The sequence below is a fragment of the Truncatella angustata genome (genome assembly GCF_020726525.1).
Source record: "Truncatella angustata strain MPI-SDFR-AT-0073 chromosome Unknown BKA67scaffold_1, whole genome shotgun sequence".
NCBI lineage: Eukaryota > Fungi > Ascomycota > Sordariomycetes > Amphisphaeriales > Sporocadaceae > Truncatella > Truncatella angustata.
In genome coordinates this window covers 560,540-580,248 of record NW_025763381.1, presented here as the reverse complement: position 1 = coordinate 580,248, position 19,709 = coordinate 560,540, and the positions used below count along the sequence as shown (strand labels likewise).

At 49.4% G+C, this 19,709-nt stretch overlaps 5 protein-coding genes across 5 annotated transcripts; 1 reads left to right on the top strand and 4 right to left on the bottom strand.

Moving 5' to 3' along the window:
* Positions 1–6,414: 6,414 nt before the first annotated feature.
* BKA67DRAFT_652311 (DASH complex subunit Ask1-domain-containing protein) lies at positions 6,415–7,849 on the bottom strand (the record flags this gene model as incomplete). The annotated part of the gene is made up of 2 exons (XM_046106138.1): positions 6,415–6,548; positions 6,634–7,849. 2 exons carry the CDS (start codon positions 7,847–7,849, stop codon positions 6,415–6,417), a joined length of 1,350 nt encoding a protein of 449 aa, XP_045963178.1.
* Positions 7,850–8,152: 303 nt separating this feature from the next.
* BKA67DRAFT_543371 (Spc97/Spc98 family protein) lies at positions 8,153–11,310 on the bottom strand. Its single transcript, XM_046101180.1, has one exon. It carries the CDS (start codon positions 11,063–11,065, stop codon positions 8,204–8,206), a length of 2,862 nt encoding a protein of 953 aa, XP_045963177.1. The 5' UTR covers positions 11,066–11,310; the 3' UTR covers positions 8,153–8,203.
* Positions 11,311–11,658: 348 nt separating this feature from the next.
* BKA67DRAFT_529234 (chromatin modification-related protein EAF7-domain-containing protein) lies at positions 11,659–12,830 on the top strand (the record flags this gene model as incomplete). The annotated part of the gene is made up of 2 exons (XM_046099032.1): positions 11,659–11,908; positions 12,013–12,830. The coding sequence occupies 2 exons, from the start codon at positions 11,659–11,661 to the stop codon at positions 12,828–12,830; spliced, it is 1,068 nt and encodes a 355-aa protein (XP_045963176.1).
* A 324-nt stretch (positions 12,831–13,154) lies between these two features.
* Positions 13,155–16,454, bottom strand: BKA67DRAFT_4669 (uncharacterized protein). The gene is made up of 4 exons (XM_046096900.1): positions 16,113–16,454; positions 15,961–16,056; positions 15,242–15,909; positions 13,155–15,189 (listed from the first exon to the last, which is right to left on the bottom strand). Exons 1-4 carry the CDS (start codon positions 16,267–16,269, stop codon positions 13,480–13,482), a joined length of 2,631 nt encoding a protein of 876 aa, XP_045963175.1. The 5' UTR covers positions 16,270–16,454; the 3' UTR covers positions 13,155–13,479.
* A 2,054-nt stretch (positions 16,455–18,508) lies between these two features.
* BKA67DRAFT_543367 (uncharacterized protein) lies at positions 18,509–19,384 on the bottom strand. The gene has a single exon (XM_046101179.1). It carries the CDS (start codon positions 18,974–18,976, stop codon positions 18,659–18,661), a length of 318 nt encoding a protein of 105 aa, XP_045963174.1. The 5' UTR covers positions 18,977–19,384; the 3' UTR covers positions 18,509–18,658.
* Between the last annotated feature and the right edge of the window lie 325 nt (positions 19,385–19,709).

Below are 19,709 nucleotides of genomic sequence, written 5' to 3'. Positions count from 1 at the left end.
CCCGCAGGAGGGGTGAAAAAGGTCCCAATCCGAGCGAAGACGCCACGTCCATCTGTTCGTCGCAAGATAATCCCACGGACCAGGAGCCCATCAACACTGTTTTCAAATGCTACGCAGCATAAAAAGCAAACCAATGGAGCGGAGTTATCATACGATGCCAAGCAATCGACGATAGCCTGCCGGCATGTATCCCATTCCATAACTATCACTCTGCCCTTATGGAAATTATATGTTCGAAATTCTTGAAACACATTGGACTGTTCTTCTTCTCCAATCCGTATCCAAGGGGTATCTTGAGAAACGTAACGGCAAATCCTACACACTGGACCGCTCAAGCGCAGAGAACAAGAGCTCGCGCCATCGAAATAATTTTGCGATCGACGATCAATTTGAGTCCCCAATACCGTGGCAGCAGCCTCCAAGCTCGCTGGGTGGACAGTAGAAACTGAGGCCAAAATCGATGCCCAAGACCATGACGGTGCAAAATTTTTCTCGGTTAGTTCACCCCGTAATGGTGCTTGGGGTGGTACACTAGCATCTAGATGATAGGATTGAGACCAGAGCAAGGATAAAGGCAGATCGTTCTTCCATATTCCCGCGAGGTAATCTGGCGGTTCGAGTCCCATTCCTGAACAGCATCTCTTTGCAACAGCGGATACAGCGAGTAGTCGATCGTTGGAAAAGCTCAGTGAAGTTTGAGAATAAATTTCGAGAAGTTCGTACCACAACTCATTCGTTAGTTGTGAAGATGATGTTAGTGAGTTCCGGAACTTGTGCCTGCTAGAAAGATTCATTTGCTGATTCAGAAGCCCCTGTGGTAGAATTTCTGATGCCTCGAGAGAGATGCACTCCCAAATACCTGATCTCAAGTAAAATGGACAATGCGCGGCGCTAATCGCGCAATTAGAATGGGATGATGAACAGTTTGTAGCCACGAGCATATTAGTCCAAGCGTCTCAGGTGACCATGTCCTCGTAGCCGTAAGATCACGCATATGCCCATGATGGACTGCAACAATTAGCGGCTGACGGTAGGACTTGTAAATTGATTCTTCCCTCACCTTCTTGTATGCGTAATGATCCTGGGTACATTGTAAGACATCCATCTTTTCCGAAGCCGTACCCAGGATAGCCGCGTCATTATCATCTCTCGCTTTATTGATTATCAACGCCATAGCATGATTCGGATCGAGTGGCTCTATAAGTCGAGGTATGTTCGCACTCAAGAGCATGCACATATGGCATTTCGACTGACATACGTTTGTTGCTAACCGCGACTGGTATCCGGCATCGTATAGTGTCGCTGTTGTTTCGTACTTTGACCTGGATGTGACGAAGCTAGCCGTGTTCTGAAAGACAGCAATGCAGTTGTCGCAAAGGGCATGAAGTTGGAAAGAAGACGTGTGACGTGACATATGTGAAAAGTTAACAGTTGAAGATTTTAATTACGTGATGCTTGCTAAAGTTGCTAGGTTAGAGTACTACTTCTCGTAGGTCTATCTGTTTGTCTGCCTCGTTTGTTTCTTTATTTGCAGCCGCTGTAGTGGCTGCTGACGACACGGAAGAGGCCGCTTCCGAGGTCTGCTAATCGGTAACAACAACGGCCAAGCTGGTCATCATTTTCCAAAAGCGACACATGAGAAAATGATACATGGAATTGAAAGCTGTTTGGACTCACCATGGGCCATTACTACCCCGATAGCATGAACTTAACTGGTTCATCGCCATTAATTTTATGGCTGTACCACATCCCAAATGTGCATTACAATTTCGCTCAGTCCTTGTACCGTTTCGACTGATTTATGAGCTGCCATTTCTGGCCTCTATATATCCCAGATTCGGGCTCTCGGAAACCAGGGTTCCTATATTTATCCAAAAGCTGTTTGGCATTGACTCAGCTATGCTTTTCATATTTTGTTTTAATCCAAGGTAGCTTCTTGAGCAATCGGATGGCATTACTGTGTTTATCCCAAAATATTACCAACATAAGGGTCTACGCACTTCAAGGCGCCTCGTTGGCTAAGTTCTCTATTCCCTAGCGTATGAATTGGTCCCCGAGCTGCCAGAATAGAAGATGTCGTATATTGTCTTTTTAGGATGTTTGAGGTGTTCATAACTTTCATATATGGAGATGAAGAGACGAGTGCGATGAGTCGACTAATGAAAGAAATCAAAAAGCGTGAAGGCGTACCGCGTAGCTTGCATACTCAAGGTAAGCAAGTCGAATCTAGCGGTTGAAACTCTGATTGATTTGTTTAATTTCTAAGCGATTACACCTTACTATTCCTTTTATGTAGCATGAGAACTTCGTAGGAAGGGAAACCATTCTTTTAACTCTAGTTAAGCAGATTTTACTAATAGTGAAAAAGTTCAATTGGTAAAAGAAAAAAAAAGTGATCGAAGCTCTTAGAGGCGTTAATAAAACGCAAATTGTCTTCGGGGTTGCACAATGTGCATATGATCGGGATCCCGGTTCTTTTGTTTTCTAGGTTCTCTCCAAGCTTTGTAACCTTCAGGAATCCTTAAAGAGAGATCAATTAAACGTTTAAAACGCCCAAAATCGACGATAAGAAAGCGAAAAGTAGAGTCCTAGTCAAAGTACTTATAGAAAAGAGTACCGCTAAGTGGCTCTTGATAATCGACAATCTAACCATATCATTTAACTAGCTAATAAGGATATATACGATTATCTCCCTTTTAACTAAAAGGACTTACCGTTCTTTAAAATGCTTAATTACGAAGTCTTTACACGACTCAATATTTCAACCTCCTCCCCCCATCATATATTAAATCAACGAAATAAGTGAGATTGAAGCGTTGGATTTCCATAGAATGGTGAATAGAAACCAGAGTTTCGAGATGCTCAAGTTATAGAAAACCTTTTCGATAAATTAACCTATTTACCTCTCGCAATTAAGCAAGGATCTACATACATGGCGAAGACGGGCGAGACGATAACGGCATACCCATAGCACTGTCTCGCATCTAACGAGAGCTAGATGGCCATGTCAGTTATGTTGTTGAACAATAAGGGATGATAAAGATCTTTGTACCGACTCTCTCCAGTCAAGAGTCTTTTGGAAATTTTGTCTCGCATGTGTTTAATCTCACTGTTGAAGCAGTGCGTTAGCCAGGTTATTCATGTCATTAAGTGTCAACGAATGGTATAGGTCTTGTAGTAACTTGTCCAGCATTAGTGCCTACCGGCGTTTTTTATCTGCCTCATCGAATTCCCCTAAATCGAAGAGCACAAGAGCCATATTGTTCATGTTATCAAGTGTAAACGAATGGTTTGGTCTTGGCGTTAGCCCCTTGGATATAAGTGTTTGTTAATATACCTACTCGGCCTCTCTATACTCTCCTCATCTTTGAAGTAAACAGTCAGGCTGTGCATGTTGTCGATTGTTGATAGATCGTCAGGTTCTAGTGCCAACTGCTTGAGCTGGAGTTCTGAAATGAGATGAGCGACGTTATAATGATAGAACACAAGTTGAACTTTTAGAACACCGCCACCGGTCTTCGAACTTGGCGATCGGAAGCACCTATATGCTCGCTGCTCCAAGGATCACGACGACGCGGAACAAATGTATGAACAAACACTCGAGCTAAGGGAATCGATACTAGGCCCGGACCATCCGTCAACCCTCCAAAGTATGTACAGTCAATCGGGGTGTTATGCTCAATGATCTAAGACAGTTCAAGGCAGCAGAGACGATGTATCGGCCTACGCTCGAACTAATACAGTCGGTGTTAGGTCCCTAGAATTGGTGCACTATAATCACTAAGACCAAAAACCAGGAGTTGCCAATTGCTCGTTGTCATCACCAGAACTTGCTTGTGCCTAGACAAAAGCACATATACCAAGTCAACTACAAACGCTGGCTGCGGAAAACATGATCGGCTAGTACTAGTCTAAGGCTAGAGCTCATAAAAGCAAATCTTAATAACAACCACATATCGAAGGGAGACAAGGATTCAAGCGTACGTAGGTGAACATTAGAAGGTGGAATAACAGATGCACGATTCGGTCTCCGCATGAATCTTGTTAGTAATGCCTGCCAACACTCGGCGGCATGTTTATAGTTGGCAACTGAAACGAGAATTTTGTGGTATGCATCGCACTTGTGAAGCCATTGTATAAGATGTGTGCTGAAAAGTTGGAAGCTTTGGTAAAGGAAGCCGTCTGAGCTCTCTCAACTATATAAATGCTCACAAATCCATGAAAGCCAACTATAGGAAATGAGCTGGATGTCTTATGTGCTGAGTTTGGAAAAAGTCTTGATCACGAGGTAGGGTCAGGCTGTGTATTGAAGGATACTCACGTTGTCAGCCTCTGAGAATTCTATCCGAAGTCCGTGCGCCTAGACAAAGAGAATGCATCAAATTTTGCAGCTTGAAATGTGCATCCCGAATTCCGTAACTAATCTTGGCATCGTGTCTTGCTCTGCTGCAGTTGACTGTGAGAACTAAGTTAGGATCCTTAAGCCATCTGGTTCTCACAATGTGCAATTGGCGTAGAAACGCGCCTTTGCATTTCTCTCTCCAGATGGTGTGCGAAAAGGCATCAAAATAATACAGTATTAGTTTCCCCAATCAAAAGTCGCCCGGCACTTTTGCACTGGTGCGTATGGTGCGCATGTCATACATGGGTATGAATCAATCTGGTGATGCGACGCTGACCGCATCTACTAAGCCACCCAACTTGATCTTTTTTCAGATTCCGGACCAACAACCAACACTAGAAGGAGAGGCTCGCAATATGTACACCGCCTGCTAAATGCCTTTCTTCTGCCTACATGAGCGAAACCCGACAGAGAATAGGAAAGCTTAGCCATCTTGGCTATATTGGGGCATTACCTGCTTCCAGGTGCCACTAGGTAGCAACTCCGAACCGCCATCATGTCATGCCGAAGCGTCTATGCCGAGGCGCCATGCCGAACATGGCAATCAGGCACCTTTTTCATCTCCAATCGGTAATGGCATTTCATGGGGGACCGTACGATTCCACTCAGAAAATGCACCCATTGGAGCATTGGAAGGATTTTGACCCCCTCCCCCATATAACATGCTTTTTGGGTTGACTCATCCGCCACTCATGCAATTGCCCATCTCCCCCCTGTATTCCACGGTGAATCTCACTCGACAAAAATAGAAGAAGACGAAGCACAAATGCAGGTTTTCGGTATAGATAGTCACCGGCTGACTCTACACCGGCATGCCGATATGAGTGAGCCACGTAAAGATGCGACACTAACAAGGCAGAAAGAATGTATAGACCAGGTCGGAATTCCTGCCTGGCCATGACGCGTGTTACATGTGCATAGTATCACCAGGCAGCTAGGTTTTCATATCAACAAACAATCTAATCTGGCTTGCTCTACGCCTATATGTGTTCCAATTTGCAACCAAGTATAAAATCCAGACTCCCCCTCAAGCCAGAAATATCAGGCACAACACACAGAACTCTTGTATACACACAAAGCCATCTCAACAAACATCAAGAAGAAACTCCTATAATCTTTGAATCGCAATTTTCCAACTCATCACACAAGTCCTCTAGAAACAAACACCGCTCAGAACTTTCACAATGATGTCCTCCACCTTCTCCTCGGGCCCGTCGCACACACACGATAAGCGTCACTCGTCCAAGCTGATGGAGATGCACATGGCATACTCCCAGGAGACGCAACCCCAGCAACAGCCTTCCTCGGATTCATCCTCCAAGAGGGATAGACTCGCAGAGAAAGACGACGCCTCGTCCATATTCAGCAACTCGAGCTTCTCGAGCAAGCGACATCTGCTCCGCTCTGGCAAGAAGAGCTCGTAGAACCCACGTTCGGATCGAGGATGGAGTGGCAATAAAATGTATCTTCGCTTGGAAAAAAGAACCGGCGCTTCAAATATTTTATTTTTATTATTATTTTTATTTTCCTGTTTTGGGATCTCATATCTGGTTGCACGATTTTCGTGTTCAAATACCCACACAGCTCTGCACCCGCCTGGAACGTCTCCCGAGATAAAACGGGAGGCGAGCCAGAGTCCGGGAGCGACAACACCGCCACAATGGCTTCGCGGTGCTGAGGCTCCGAGTTCTTCTTCGCAGGCACTCGGGGCGTAGAGGAAGTCCTGGCGATTGTTATGTCAGGCAAAAGTTGGATGAGGGGATGTTTAATTTCCCTGTTTCTATCAACGGAATTACAAAAAGGGCGCCTGGTATTGGTCTGTCAGAATCTGGAACTGGATATCTTGGTATACTTGAAAGGCGTCAAAGGAGTTTGTGTTGGACAAGAGACATTCTGTTTCGCTTACACTGGGGTATCTTATTTCATGCTATCTATTCACACAATCAGTTTTTATGTTGCCAAGCTTCCTAGTCGCAATTCGTTATCAGTCGTACGCAATGTCCCATGAGCGTCTAAAATGTATCGTCTAGTATGTCCTTGTTCATCTTCACCATCGTCGGACTGTATTCTTCGTCCTCGAGATATTGAGGGGCCGCACCAGCCGTCAACAAGATATCATCTACAATGCGCTTGCTCGCTTCTCGTGCTGAAAGACTCATTAGCATTTTATCTGTTGAACGTGGACGAAACAAAAGGAAAAAAGAAAAGAAAAACAAAAAAAAAAAACTTACCAGGGGTTTGCATGAGCTTGCTCGGCGGCAAGGCAAACTGAATAGTTTTCGGAGGACTCATGCCGCCAAAGGCCTCATCGTCGTCATCGTCGCTCCAATACATCTCGTCCGGATCCCTCTTGCTCTTGCCCTTCTCCTCTGCGAAGACATCTCTTGTTTTACGTGACGTAGCAGGTGTCTGTACACTGACGCCCGGTGTTCTCGGCCCATCTCCTAGTCCCCTTGGCATGCCTCTCGATTTCAAAGGAGATGCCGCGCTATAGAGGTTCGTCCGGAGGGTCGGCGCCGCAATCTCGGGCGAGCTCATGGGGCTGTTCTGCCACAGAGCGCGCCGCGTCAGATCCTTGTCTTCTACGGGCGCCCGTCCCGGAGGTAGCTTGACGGGAGACAGCTTATGCGGCGTAGCCTGGATCCTGTAGTTCTTGTCCAGTAACTTGTGGAGCAACGGATCTTTGTTCTTGCCCTTTGCCCCGCGATCCTGCATCGGCGACGGCGCCTCGAGAATGCTTGACGACATTGGGTTCATCGACATGTCCGGCAGTCTCGTCTGTGTCGCCATATCTGGCAGTTGCATTGTGTCGTCCTCATCCTCGTCCTCGTCATGGTGCATGAAATCATGGCTGCTGGTCGCTGCAGCCTCGTTCTTCATCTCGCGGCGGAGAGTTTCGTAAGGGCTGTCCATCTCCGCAAACTGCATCGTCCTCATGGATTTCGTGGCCGGCGGCCTGGGGGTGCTACCCGCCAGAGAACCGTCATCGAGCAGGGAATCCTCGACATCGCGATGCCGGGTATGTTCCGCGTACGCCGACTGGTCGCCCGTGTCATCCTGGTCGTGGCCTGCGGGCGTGTATTCGTGTTCTTCCTCTTCGGACGTGGTCGAGTCCGCAATGCGGGTCGTCTCGTCGTCTCCGCCGGCGCCTTCGGTCACGCTGGCCGTGTTGTCTTCGCCGCCATTCTCGTTGGCCAGCTCCTCGTAGCCGGAGAGCGAGACGTTGGCCGAGGCCTCGAAGAACTGCTTCCAGAACTTGGACGCCTCCCAGACGTTCTTGGAGTGCTCGCCGTACTGCTCGACGAGGGGCAGGATGCTGCTCGTCACGATGCGGTGCGCCTTGCTGAAGTTGTGGTCGATCTCCTGCAGGGTGAGGGTGATTGATTGCTCGAGCTTCTCGAGCTCCTCCGTCAAGGTGAGGTTTCTCGAAGGGCCTGGTCGTGACATCTTTGCGATGTGGTCTCACGTCGAAAAATATAGACGTTCATTCCAAACAATTTACTGCTCCGGGCTCGAGATTGGGGCATTGATTTGTGGTGGGGTGACCGTTTGGCGCGTCGAGCGCGATGCGGGGTTCAGTATAAGTGGTAAGCTGCCGGGAGGCTACACAGCAAATTCAATACGGGGTCATCATGATGCTATTTACATAGTTTTTAGTATGGACTGTATGCACTTAACCTTGGGGGTGATAAGCGACGTCAATCAATGCAGTCATAGAAATAAGAGGAGGTCACTACAGCACATATTAATATCAATGATAGATTTATGTCTGGATTTCAGCTCTCTGAGGTCACCAAAGATCTATATATGTTGATGACCAGTCCCACCATAGTGACCCGACATTTCCAGCTGCAAAAGAAGTCTCTCGATGGTGTTTTCTTCCATCGCTCTATTCTTTCCATCGTTCGTAGTGTCGTTTTTGGCCGATTCGGCATGCTGTCCTGTCTTCTCGCTAAGCCCACGACAGACAGTGATGAATATGCCCACCTTGTTCTTGAATACCCTATATAGTCCTGTCATCGAGGTTTCTTGGCTATTTGACAAGAAGCTGCCCGTAGCTTCTAGCCTTGCAAGTTTGGAGAATTTCAGTACACATGTGAATATGTCTTCCAGTACCTTCAGAATGGGCTGCTGTCGTTTTCGCAAAAACAGCGTGTTCATTATCGAGTCCAGGGCCTTTTCGTGGTGCATCCGCACATTATCTGGACTTGCGACGGATATTCTCTTGCCTGCAGAGTGGTTGTCCTCGAGATCTGACCGCACTCTATCCAGCCAGTTCAGGAACTGGGCCCACGGCAGAGCAATGCCGGTATCAAAAACATATGCTGTAATACTACTGACAAAGTGCTGGGCCTCGAATCGGAAGCGGAACGCTACATCGTTGGCATCTTGCCATTTCGAGGTCCGTCCGTTCAAGTTCCGGTGCAGTTCTCCAGCCACGTATAACATCCTAAGTATACGCAGTAAATGCTTAAAGATCTTGTCGTACTTGACCAAAACTACCGGCGTTATGATGGGCGCCAGCGGTGGCGGGGGTTTATACGATAGGCGCAGGAAATCCAAAGCTTCAAGTGAACCTGGATTCATACACTTTTCAATTTCCTCATCCGAGAGGTCCCTAACCGCAAAGCTCAAATCGCCGGGCAAGTCAGTGTGTTCTTCGCTCCATGAAGACTCTCCTGAAGTGGGAAGATAACTCTCGGTAAGGACGCCCATCAACGCAAGACGAAGCTCGGAGCTGGCAGGAGGCCATGTTTCACGACTGCCTAATCGGAGGCCCATGACACCTCCATTCCTCGCAACACCAGCTTGCCGCTCAGTCGTCTCTAGGTCTGCGTCGAAAAGTGCATGGGATAGAAGATCACAAAAAACACCATTTCCGAGAAGCTGAAAATCTTTTTGTAAAAGGATATGATCGCGAAGATCATGCGACGTGAAGAGTAGCTTCATGTACTCCCTGTTGATCAGTCTAGCTTGTGACTCTATCAGCGGGGCGAAGGATAACAGTGGAAGCAGGGTCCAGTGCGGAGCGAGGTCCAGTCCAGCCGGCATTTTGTTGCTGTTCTCGTCCTCAAATAGCCGGTCATGCAACAGTTGAGATAACCTGTCAGCCTCGGAAACAGCCGGAAGAGGTCCATTCAGTTGTTTGATAGATGCAACTAGCCTCGCTGCTAATTGACTTTGTTCTTGACCAAAGAGGTGTAGGTCATAGCCCGAATGAGACCTGCCTTGTTGCTGTGACACAGCATCATTCTGGTTTGACCCTTGACGTATCGCTTCCAGTAAGTTTGTCTCATATCTGATTGCACGTTCCTGGAGAACTTGGATTGACTTCCAGTTGTAATGCCAATCGAGACTTGGCGGATCTGACGATTGAACAATACCAAAGTTGCAAAGGGGGTGGTCGGCATGATGTGTTTGCAGAAGTCGCAAAGTCTTACCCGTCTCAAACATTGTCTGAGCAACTTCGTCTGGCATGAAAGTTGGTATGCGACGTTTGTCTAGAACATAATCTGGCTCGTCGTTCTCAATACCAAAGTCATCGACGTACGCAACGTCTTCGACTTTTACAAAACTTTTCCCGGGACCGTCTTTTGTGATGGGGTTGCCTTCCTCTGCCTTAACCCCTATCCACTTTTGAGTAAAGTCCAGCCATGGTTCTGAGACTCGTGCTAAAACTTCTCGCATGGTGTCGCTCAAGAGCTCATCACCATGGTCTAGCATTTGGGTTTCTGCGAACAGCAGAGAAAGTAATTGTTCGTCATTTCTTGTCTTGTTAAGCTTGGTTACCAAGATGTTGAAATATGTCAAGATGGTAGAGACGGGATAGACTAGAGACTGAAGCTGGAGTGGAGAGTTTATTTTCCTCGCTTGACCCCCAAGCTTTGTCTGCACGGCTAGAAGAACAGTATCCATGGATTTGGCCAAGGCGACTCTCCCGGCCGATGGATGTGTTTTGTATGTGATCTGCACAAAAACGTAGAGAAAGCGAGAGATGTTTCCACACTGGAGACACCTAGTCTGCAGTCCATCTAACACGTTGGCTGAGTAGCCCGAAATTCTCAATTTGCCCAAGTCCTGCACGAATGAGGCAGTTCTCTCGTTCCAGGTGAAGAATATTGAGGCTCTTCCCATAGCGAGGGCAAGTAAAGCTGTGAGATATGGGTGCGTTTGTACCACATTGTGACTTCCACTCTTGATCGCAAGGGGATCGTTCGTCAACTCCAGAGCGGCATCGTAAGCGCCAGGTCCGGCTTCAGTGATGAATAATGGATCTATTGGGGGAAGATCTGGCATGACGAAACCATCCCAGCTTTTGTACTCTGCAGTAGACATGGGGACCTCCGCACCCCGGATGAACGCATCATCGAAGAGGTTGACATCCTTCCATCGTTGTTGTGAGGCTGCTGGTGCAGGCGCGTCCAGATGGACCTGGGATGCGGTGAGTTTCAACGGTTCCAGGGCAGCTGGTATCCTGAAGAACTCGTCAGACTTGGAGCTGGCAATTGTATCATGGCTGATTTGAGGCAAGCAGGACTTGTCTGTCGACTTGATATCCAGACCGAAGAATTCGGCATTTTCTGGACGTGGCAGGTCTAGCCACCTTGGGCCTCTCCAGAAATCTGGGATGGCGAAGACATTGGCAATATCCTGGTCCGCCATATTTGTAAAGAGGGGCCTCTGAATTGCTTCATTGGTGCAAGTTATATAAAATATAAGAACATGGGATCCTCAATGGGTGGAAACTCAAGTGAAAGAGACAGGAGCTAAAAGCAGTGAGAATGTGAATGGTTGCTGTTGTTTTACCACATCATTCACCACAGCATTGCGACGGGCTTTACCACACGCGACGGGAAGTTTAATTGATTGAGTCGCGTCCAAGAGTCCCCCGCGCCATGACGACTCGGTCAATAAATATCAGCGATCGACAGGGACCCTACAGTGCTTGCTGTAAGGTTCACTATCCCTACCCTAGCTGGCGGAGCTTCAGAGCTTCAAAGCTTCAATTCAAGCTTCGGCAGAGCTCCAGGTTTTTTTTAATCTCCGTTTGGTACTTTTTACAGCACAACGCAGCAGCAACCACAGCAACAACAACAATCAATCACAACCACGACTCACGTTCCTTCCTTCTGCCGCGACATCTTCTAATCTCGTTTCCGATTCCGCTGGGTTCGCTTTTCTCTCTCTCTCTCTCTCTCTCTATAGAAGGCGTACATAGGTCAATCGCAACCACCACCACTCAAACGTCGCCCACAATGGGAACAAAGCGCAACAAAGCGGGCGGAAGGGCCAGCTTGGGCATAGGCACACCAAAGACACCAACACCAGCGCATGAAGACTCGATGGACATGGACACACCACAGCCAGCCGATACCCCCAGGGCGGCAGACACACCCACTGCCACCAAACCCAACCAGCCCTCGGCCGCCGAGCTGCTGGGCGACCTCTGGACTGACGATCAGACTGCTTCACTATTCAAAGCCATAATACGATGGAAGCCCGCAGGTATGGCACAAACACACGCCCTCCACCATCTGCCCCCTCTCCGAGGCACGTGGCACTGGTGCGGACAAACCGATGTACTGACCTTTGCAACTGCGGCTCGTTAGGAATGCACAAGCACTTCCGCATGCTCGCCATCAGCGAACACCTGCGCAACCACGGCATCAACCCAGACGTCGAGACGCACACCCGCATCCCGGGGATCTGGGCCAAGCTGTGCACCCTCTACAACCTCGACGCCATCGACGAGCGCGAGAACTACGACGACGAGGACAAGCGCTACAAGGACTTCACCCTGCCCGACCAGCAGTACGCCGACCTCATGTGGGCCCGCAGGCTCGCTCCCGACGCCAGCGACGCCGAGGATGCTGCCGCTGCCTCGAGTCCGGCCGAGATGGACCTGGACGACCCCAGGGGGAAGGCACCCAGTACTTCAGGCGGTGGCGGCGGTGGCAGGAAGCGCAAGAGGGGAAACGCATCATCGGCCCACGCCGATGGAGGTAGCGTCGCCGGGAGCACGGCGAGGACGAGAGGCAGCACGGTGGGGGACACGGAGGAAGATACCCCCATTGCGTCGAGCCCGCCAGCATCGAAAAGTGCGAGAGGCGCCCGAAGTCGGAAGAGGGCTGCGGCCAAGGCTAAAGCCGAGAGCACGGAGCCAGAAGGCAACGGGGAGAGCGACGAGGAAGAGAACGACGGTGACGAAGAAGGAGAAGGAGAAGAACACGAAGGGGAGGACGATGACGACGGCGAGGAAGAGGACGAGGAACAAGAAGAGGAAGAAGAACAGGAAGAGGAAGAGGAACAGGAAGAAGAAGAAAGTGAAACCGAAGAGCCTGCGGCCAAAGCCTCGAAAGGAGGTCCCAAGAGCAGGGGTCGGACGACGAGGGCTCGCACAAGTACGAGATCAAAGGGGCGGAAATGATGCCATGGTAGCGGGAGCGCTCGCATGTGTCATCACTTTTCGGCCATCGTTGATGTTCATGTTGCGCAGGTGGACTATGCACAGGTTGAACTGGATGGGCTGGCAGCGCTGGAGTTTGCGTGCAGCATTTGGTCATGGATGAACCCATGGCCCAAGATACCCCCTTAAGAAAATTGCAATGCTTTTCGAGTTCATTGATCAGAAGTTACGGGTGTGAAACCAGCGGTGGAGGCGACTTCTCACTCGAATAATTACGCGCAAGACGGGACAGTTTATAGTGTTCCCCAGATAGGGCTATCAGGCGACGATATAAATAGCGATAGTCCAAGATGGCTGCTGTGCTTTCCTCTTGAGCTCACGAGTTTAACATCGGTTTCGTCGTGTCACAGGGTTGTTTTTCCATTAACTCTGTTCGAAGCCCAGGAGACCTCCGTGCACTTAGCACAAGAGGACACTGACCAAAAGATGAGATCCGATGCGAAAATGCCGAATTATTCATTATCCAAGAGGAGAAGATCATTGGATCGCCCTACCATGTGCATGCGCTCTTTACAGGGAAATCGAAACCTATATATACATAAGAGATCTTCACTCGCTCTGATATTCTTCACGGCCCCAAATGGTATCTAATCACTTTCATTATCCGACATCACCTCTTCCCCTTATCATCCCGCAGATCATCCTGGCTCTCGACGAACACGCTCTTCCTCAGCTGCGAGGCGCCAGAATTGTTGTTATTGTTATTGTTGTTCGAAGTCGATAACGTCGACCCGATACCCTGGAAATAGTCCGTCCTCTCATCCGCCCCAGCAGTCGGCGGGCTCACGGGTCCCGGCGGCGTCATCGGCACCGCGGACCCCGCGATCGGCGTTATGGGCGCTGCTGCAGGAGCGGTATCTACTGGTTGTCCGGCGAAATCGACATCCGTCGCTGTACTCACAGTCGCGTCGCTAATATTCCGCAAGTGCGCGCGCTCGCCCTGGCTGATATTGCTCAGACCCGAGACGATCCTGTGGTCTGCGGGCGGTATGTTTGGTAGTGTCGGTCCTTGGACTGTCACGTTGTTGTTGCTGCCCAACGCTGGCGAGTCTGGCCGCGCTGTGTTGGAGATTGGTGCGTTGAAGCGTGATTGGGAGTTTGTGGATATAGAGGCGTGGTCGCCGGATACGGCATAGTTGGAGTTGGAGAAGGACGAGGGGTTGGTTGGAGTGCTCACCGAGTGTGGGCTTCGGGCAAAATGTGTGTGCTTGTTGATTATGTCAACGGGTGTTAGACCGGTGTTTTCTAGCTCTGCGCGCGGAGATGTGTCTATGGAAAGAGTTAGTATTTGGACGTGATGGGGATCAAGGTCGAGAAGAAGCTTACCCATCATCTCAAACAAGGGCGTGTAGGGCATCTCTGATAGCTGGGAGTTTTGCTGAACCATCTCGGGTCGAGCTTGTGCCTGGTAAGGAGTTTGAGCGCCAACTGACCTCTCAATCTCGTCCATCGTGTCGCTAGTAACGGTCTGGGCTTTGTGGCTGGTAACATCCTGTCCACGCATCCATGAAAGAATACGGTTTCCGTTCTCCTCAGTAGGGCCCTCACTGGCACGGCCTCGCCCCAGGAACTTGCGGCGGCGGTAAAGCAGGATAGCGACGACAATCGCGGAAATGAATACCAGGCCAAGAACGACGCCCAGCACAGGCGCAAGCCATGAAGGAACGCTGCTGCCCCCGGGAACATTTTCTCTCGAGCCAGATCCACCTTCGGGAGCGTACGGGTAGTAATTGATGATCTTGGACGTCGGATACTTGTTCTCGAATACCTTGGAGAGAGCCGGAGTCGCCCAGCCTGTTGGCGTAGGCACAGTCATCGTCGCACCACCGGCTGCATCACCACCAATCATAAGATGAATCATCTCCGGGACTCCGTAATCGCTGTAAACTTCAGGGTCGTAGGTCTCCATCCATTTGCCCTCGGTGAGGTTGAAAATCTGGAGGACTCCGCCTTCGACACAGTTCAGATTACTTCCTTGTAACGATGTGTAGCCGCCGATCACGATCATCTGGTCGGGGTACGGCTTCACGCATCTGTGTCCCGCTCGTGCATGGTCTGCCTTCCCGGATGAGACTTTCATCCACATGAATGATGGGAGTGACAGGATCCAGACATCATCGTTGAAAGAGTCTGTAGAGTGTACACCGTCATAACCACCATAGTAGTATATGTTGTAGCTCGAGGCATCTTGGGCAACGGCAACCACGGCGCATCCTAGAGCAAGCTGAGATGGCCCAGCGATGGTCTGCTGCTTATACCATTGATTGCCAGCGATATCGTAAATGTCTATATCTGACATGAAGGCGGGGCTATCAGATACCTGTGTACCGTTCAGTCCCTGATTCCGTCGAGAAAAGCAGAAGTGGACTTACACTTTGTCCTAGGTTCAATGATTGCAATGTAGGACTGCTAAAATCTGGGTTGGTCACGCCTCCGAGTGAGACCAATATGCCTTGCTCTCCGACTGGAACCCAGACCAGATCGGCTCCACCACGACCCTTGACACTGTCCGGCAAAGTTATGTTACTCCATGTCTCTGACCCTTGGTTGGTCATATCCAGAGTGATGAGGCTATCCGAGGTATTGATCGCGCTCACTGAGGCGTTGCTATTCTGTATATATAACTCCCCCCAAAGGGGTGAGTGCAATCCGCTGAAATAGTAGGCCTTGTTCTCCGAGGGTGCATTTGCGGCTCCACCAAATGCCGAATATCGTGTAAGGTTGCCGTCGGGCAGGTTTACGCCTAAGAATCCCTCACTAAACTGTGGCTTTTGCGCGCCGTATTGATATTTATGGTAACCCAGAATTGATTCGGCGCCTGGAGTGGAGGAGAAAGCAGCGGTCTCCGTCAAGAGTCCGCCGTACATGAAGAACTCATTGTCATTCCCAAGCAAAGCACCATCGAAATAGTTGGGGGCCAGATTGTTAAACGAAAGCCCATTGTACCCCTTGGGCAGTAAGTCGAAAGCTTCACTAGCATTCCCTGAAGTATTGAATGGCTTGCTAAAGTTTAGCAGGAATAGATTACCGGATGGGTTGCCTGCGAAGTATGTTAGGACGGCGTTCACTGCATGAATTGTTGGCTCCATACCATCGAGTCTAGCAGGACCAGGAGTCCCATCAGCAAGACCCGGCGTCCACCATATCCATCCTCCATCAATGTAAGCAGTGTCGCGCATTACAGCCACTATCAAGGGTCAGTAAACCTGGCCGAAGAAGCATGTTCGCGAATTCTAGAATTACCTCGTGGGTTCTGCCACGAGCACATCGTAGCATTGACCTGATTGTCTATCCATCCTGAGTATTGTGCGCTGGCGAGCGAAGCTACACTTGCAGCGAGTGCCCAACATGTTACCCTTGACCAAGACATCGTGAGAATAGTTGCAGATTTGGCTGGCATTTGGCAGCTTTGACAGGTTGTAGTCAATAGATACGGGCGCGGACCTGGCAAATGAGGCTCAAGGATACCCCATCAACAGGGTTCAAAGGCCTCAACTTGAACGAGATAACCAGGGGCAATGTTGCGACAACAAAGAAGTCCTGATCAACCACTGGAATGAAGCGGCATTACCCAAGTCTGAGTCTGATTTGTCAGGCTAAGGCGGCTCGAGAAATCGCCGGCCACAACACTATCAGATGAAAGCAGGATTCTCCACGGATTTGGCAGTACCGTTGAATTTTCTTTGTACAAGTCAAAAGGCAAGCGACAGAACAAAGCCTTACACGGCGGCCCCGCATCTATCCACGGGTATGGCGTGGCAAATGTTTTAATGAGGACAGAAGAACTCAGAGGCAATTGTATTGGCTTATGGTTTTGGACGACATGGGGTGTGACAGATGAAAGAAAAGGCTGTCCCATGCTGATCGCTGCAAGTCATACCAGGGAGCTTGAAGATGGTGCAGTTCTTGCCGCCCTTTCAAAGATCTAGACGTCGGTTTCGGGGCAAAATGTCTCCCACACACTTACATTGTATCCCTCGCACGGGAAGGTGTGGTGAGTGTCTTTTCCTGGCCAAAAACAGTTAGAGCCACGACCGAATACGACTAGGTCGCTCGAAAGCCAGGTAGTCTCAGGTCCTCAGCCTCACCTGCAAAACCTGCTTGCATTGCTCACCATATGAAGAGTACGACAAGTTTTGGAAAATATCGTTGAATGTGGCTTGTCTATACGGGCAGCTTGTAATTCGTTGATATACCCATAATGAAGGTTCGTAATGATCTCACAGTGCCTGAGGAAGCTCCGAGGGCGTATTGCTTTTTCCTTTTTCTTTTTTCCCTTCCCCAGAGATCGGCTGTCCTGCCATGGCCTTGCAACGGGGTATGCGGTGAATAGTAGTTTGCTGACATGAGCACTACTCAAGGAACGACAAGGATAGTCACCCACTGATGAGCAGGTACAAGATCATTGATCCAACGCACATGTGCACCTGAGATACGAGAATGGCCGCGCCTGATCTTTCGAGCCTATGCAGTAGAGCTCTTGTGTTGGTACCAGACCAATTCGATTTGTTTATCCGATGAGGTACACCCGTATGAGAAAGCTGCATATAACACTAAGATCTCATTGGTGGAGATGTTTCTCTAGACTGATGTACGCAGATATGAAAAGGCTGGGATCATTGACATGATGGGAGTAAGCCACAACGTGATCAAGGCAACAGAAGAGAGAGCCTTGAACCTGACTCGACGGAAAAACTGAGAGCATCCGATCGAAAACCCGGATTTTGCGACGTCATTCTCGGAATGAAACAGACTGTGTATTTCTCAAGCAATTTCCCTAGGATGGCATATGAGATTTGAGGTCCAAGTAGAGTTGAAGTGACGTTGGAGAATGCAGAAAACGTTACGCTAGGTCAGCCCTCCAGAGCCCGTAGAGGCCCTACCCGTGGACTCGATTCTTTGGCACTACAAAAGTAAGCTATGTACCATCTCTACTATTCTAGGCGCCCAATCAGCAAACGACAGCAATCTAGGTTAGGCTGCTAGCACTAACTTAGATCAGGTTGGTTGGTTTAACCCCTCACGTCAACATTCCACTTGCTCGCCTATTTTTACAACACCGGCTCCATACGTACAAGACGTTGCCAGTCTTACTTTATCTCCGTTGAAACCATCTGCTATCATTAATTAAATACAAACTCTTTCCATGGAATTTTCCAGAGGCCTTGCTCAGGAACCATGTCAAAATACCATCATCGCAGTTTGCTCAGCGCAAAACGAACGACTCAGCCTGGTCTGATGCTTACATAGTACAGCTGTAGTGGGCCCTATGCCTTGGGAACCTTGCAAGTTGCAGCCCGCATTGGAATCCTTGTCGACAACTTTTGACAGGGACTTTGGAGAGGCTTACCCCGCCAACAGCCAACCCGCCTTGCCCGGTGTATCCCACCTTTACGCTGTAGTCTAGTCGAAGGATAGGACCCAAAAAGAACATGCATGGCCTTCTCTGCAACAACATCGACATTGGTCAATCCGCATCTCGTCATATTGAGCCGGACATCAGATTCGGAGTGTTCCGATATGTTGACCACAAGCTTGAATCAAGCCCTGGTGCTGCTCTTATCTGCATCCACGCACTCATCAGCACGATGGCTTGAAAGACACCTCAACGTTGTGCCTGGTTACATTTCGTCTTTCGCTGGGAGAACAGAAAGAGATGTATGGATCTTGGTCACGTTGAATCTAGAACCCTGTCACCACCGGCGACAACAATCAATATTGCAAGGTACTTTGCTTTTGGGAAGATTATTACCCAAAGTGGTGAGTAATATTGGGTGACCCAAGACGGCCTAGAGTGTTCGAAGTAACCCACCTTCCGTATATTGACCCCAGTTGTGTTGCCGTTCGACGTACCCGAGTCGGATCCTGCAACTAGTATACGCAAGAATACCCGATTCGTCACGAAAGCCAGAGCACTTGGCCCGAGATCCAGCTTGTGCTCCGTAAGTGAAAGTGCATTTGCTCGTATCAGCGACTTTTCCGTCAATTCTTACAATCACCTCCTCATCCGTTTTCTCCCTGTGAGCAAAGCTGCCGCGCTTTTCGTGCCACACAGCTGCATATAACCCCTGGAAGAGGCGGCTCACCATCGCGACCACCGCACACATTGAGAGTCCAAGCCAGCCACCCACGTTCGGCCACCTATTTATGCCCTGGCACCTTACTTTTCGTTAACAAGACATGTCGGTACTACGAGCGGCCGTGGCCATGGCCACCGCCTCAAATCATCCCCGATGGCTCAACGCCCCATGCTTTGATACTGTGCTGCAGCAACCACCAGGAAATTTCGGGGGAAACTGCCGTCCCTGAATATTTGTAGGATACAACGTTTCTATTCCATCTGGGATACAGCGTCATCTGCCTAACTGCTGGTGATCATCCGGGATCTTGCGTTTCTAGCCCGCTAGGTGCGCAACTGAAGTAGATTACTCACTTCTCCGTATGGCGTCTTGAGTGAACTGATTGGCCCGAATATAGAGTCATAGGTGAGTGGTGAATGTGTCTTAACTCGCCTGGTACAGCGAAGAAGTCTTGTATTGAGCCAATTGATGTTCAAGTGAATGCCTTGATATACATGGACTACCGCGATAATCCGTACCAGACAAGACGAGAGCTACTATGTACACGCCTTATTTCTGAAGATGGTAAACGGGCCGGATTGTCGTGCATGCAAATCACACACTAATATGCACTCGTTTCCAGGGTTCATGAGGCACTTTGGTGTACCTGTCAAGGGTGGCTGGTTACATGGAAGTCGTGGATACTGATGCTACACTATGTAGCCACTGCGAGGACATCCCGGTCGGTCTAGCTGTAAGTCTAAGCTCTGTACGTTCATAG

Excerpts from the sequence above, each read along its gene's own strand:
- BKA67DRAFT_543371 (XM_046101180.1), bottom strand. The coding sequence starts at position 11,065 with ATGGCGGACCAGGATATTGCCAATGTCTTCGCCATCCCAGATTTCTGG.
- BKA67DRAFT_4669 (XM_046096900.1), bottom strand. The coding sequence starts at position 16,269 with ATGCCAGCCAAATCTGCAACTATTCTCACGATGTCTTGGTCAAGGGTA. Across the intron at positions 16,057-16,112 it reads CTCGTGGCAGAACCCACGAG|TGGCTGTAATGCGCGACACT; the intron begins GTAATTCTAGAA and ends GACCCTTGATAG. Across the intron at positions 15,910-15,960 it reads TGGTCCTGCTAGACTCGATG|GCAACCCATCCGGTAATCTA; the intron begins GTATGGAGCCAA and ends CATACTTCGCAG.
- BKA67DRAFT_543367 (XM_046101179.1), bottom strand. The coding sequence starts at position 18,976 with ATGTGTGCGGTGGTCGCGATGGTGAGCCGCCTCTTCCAGGGGTTATAT.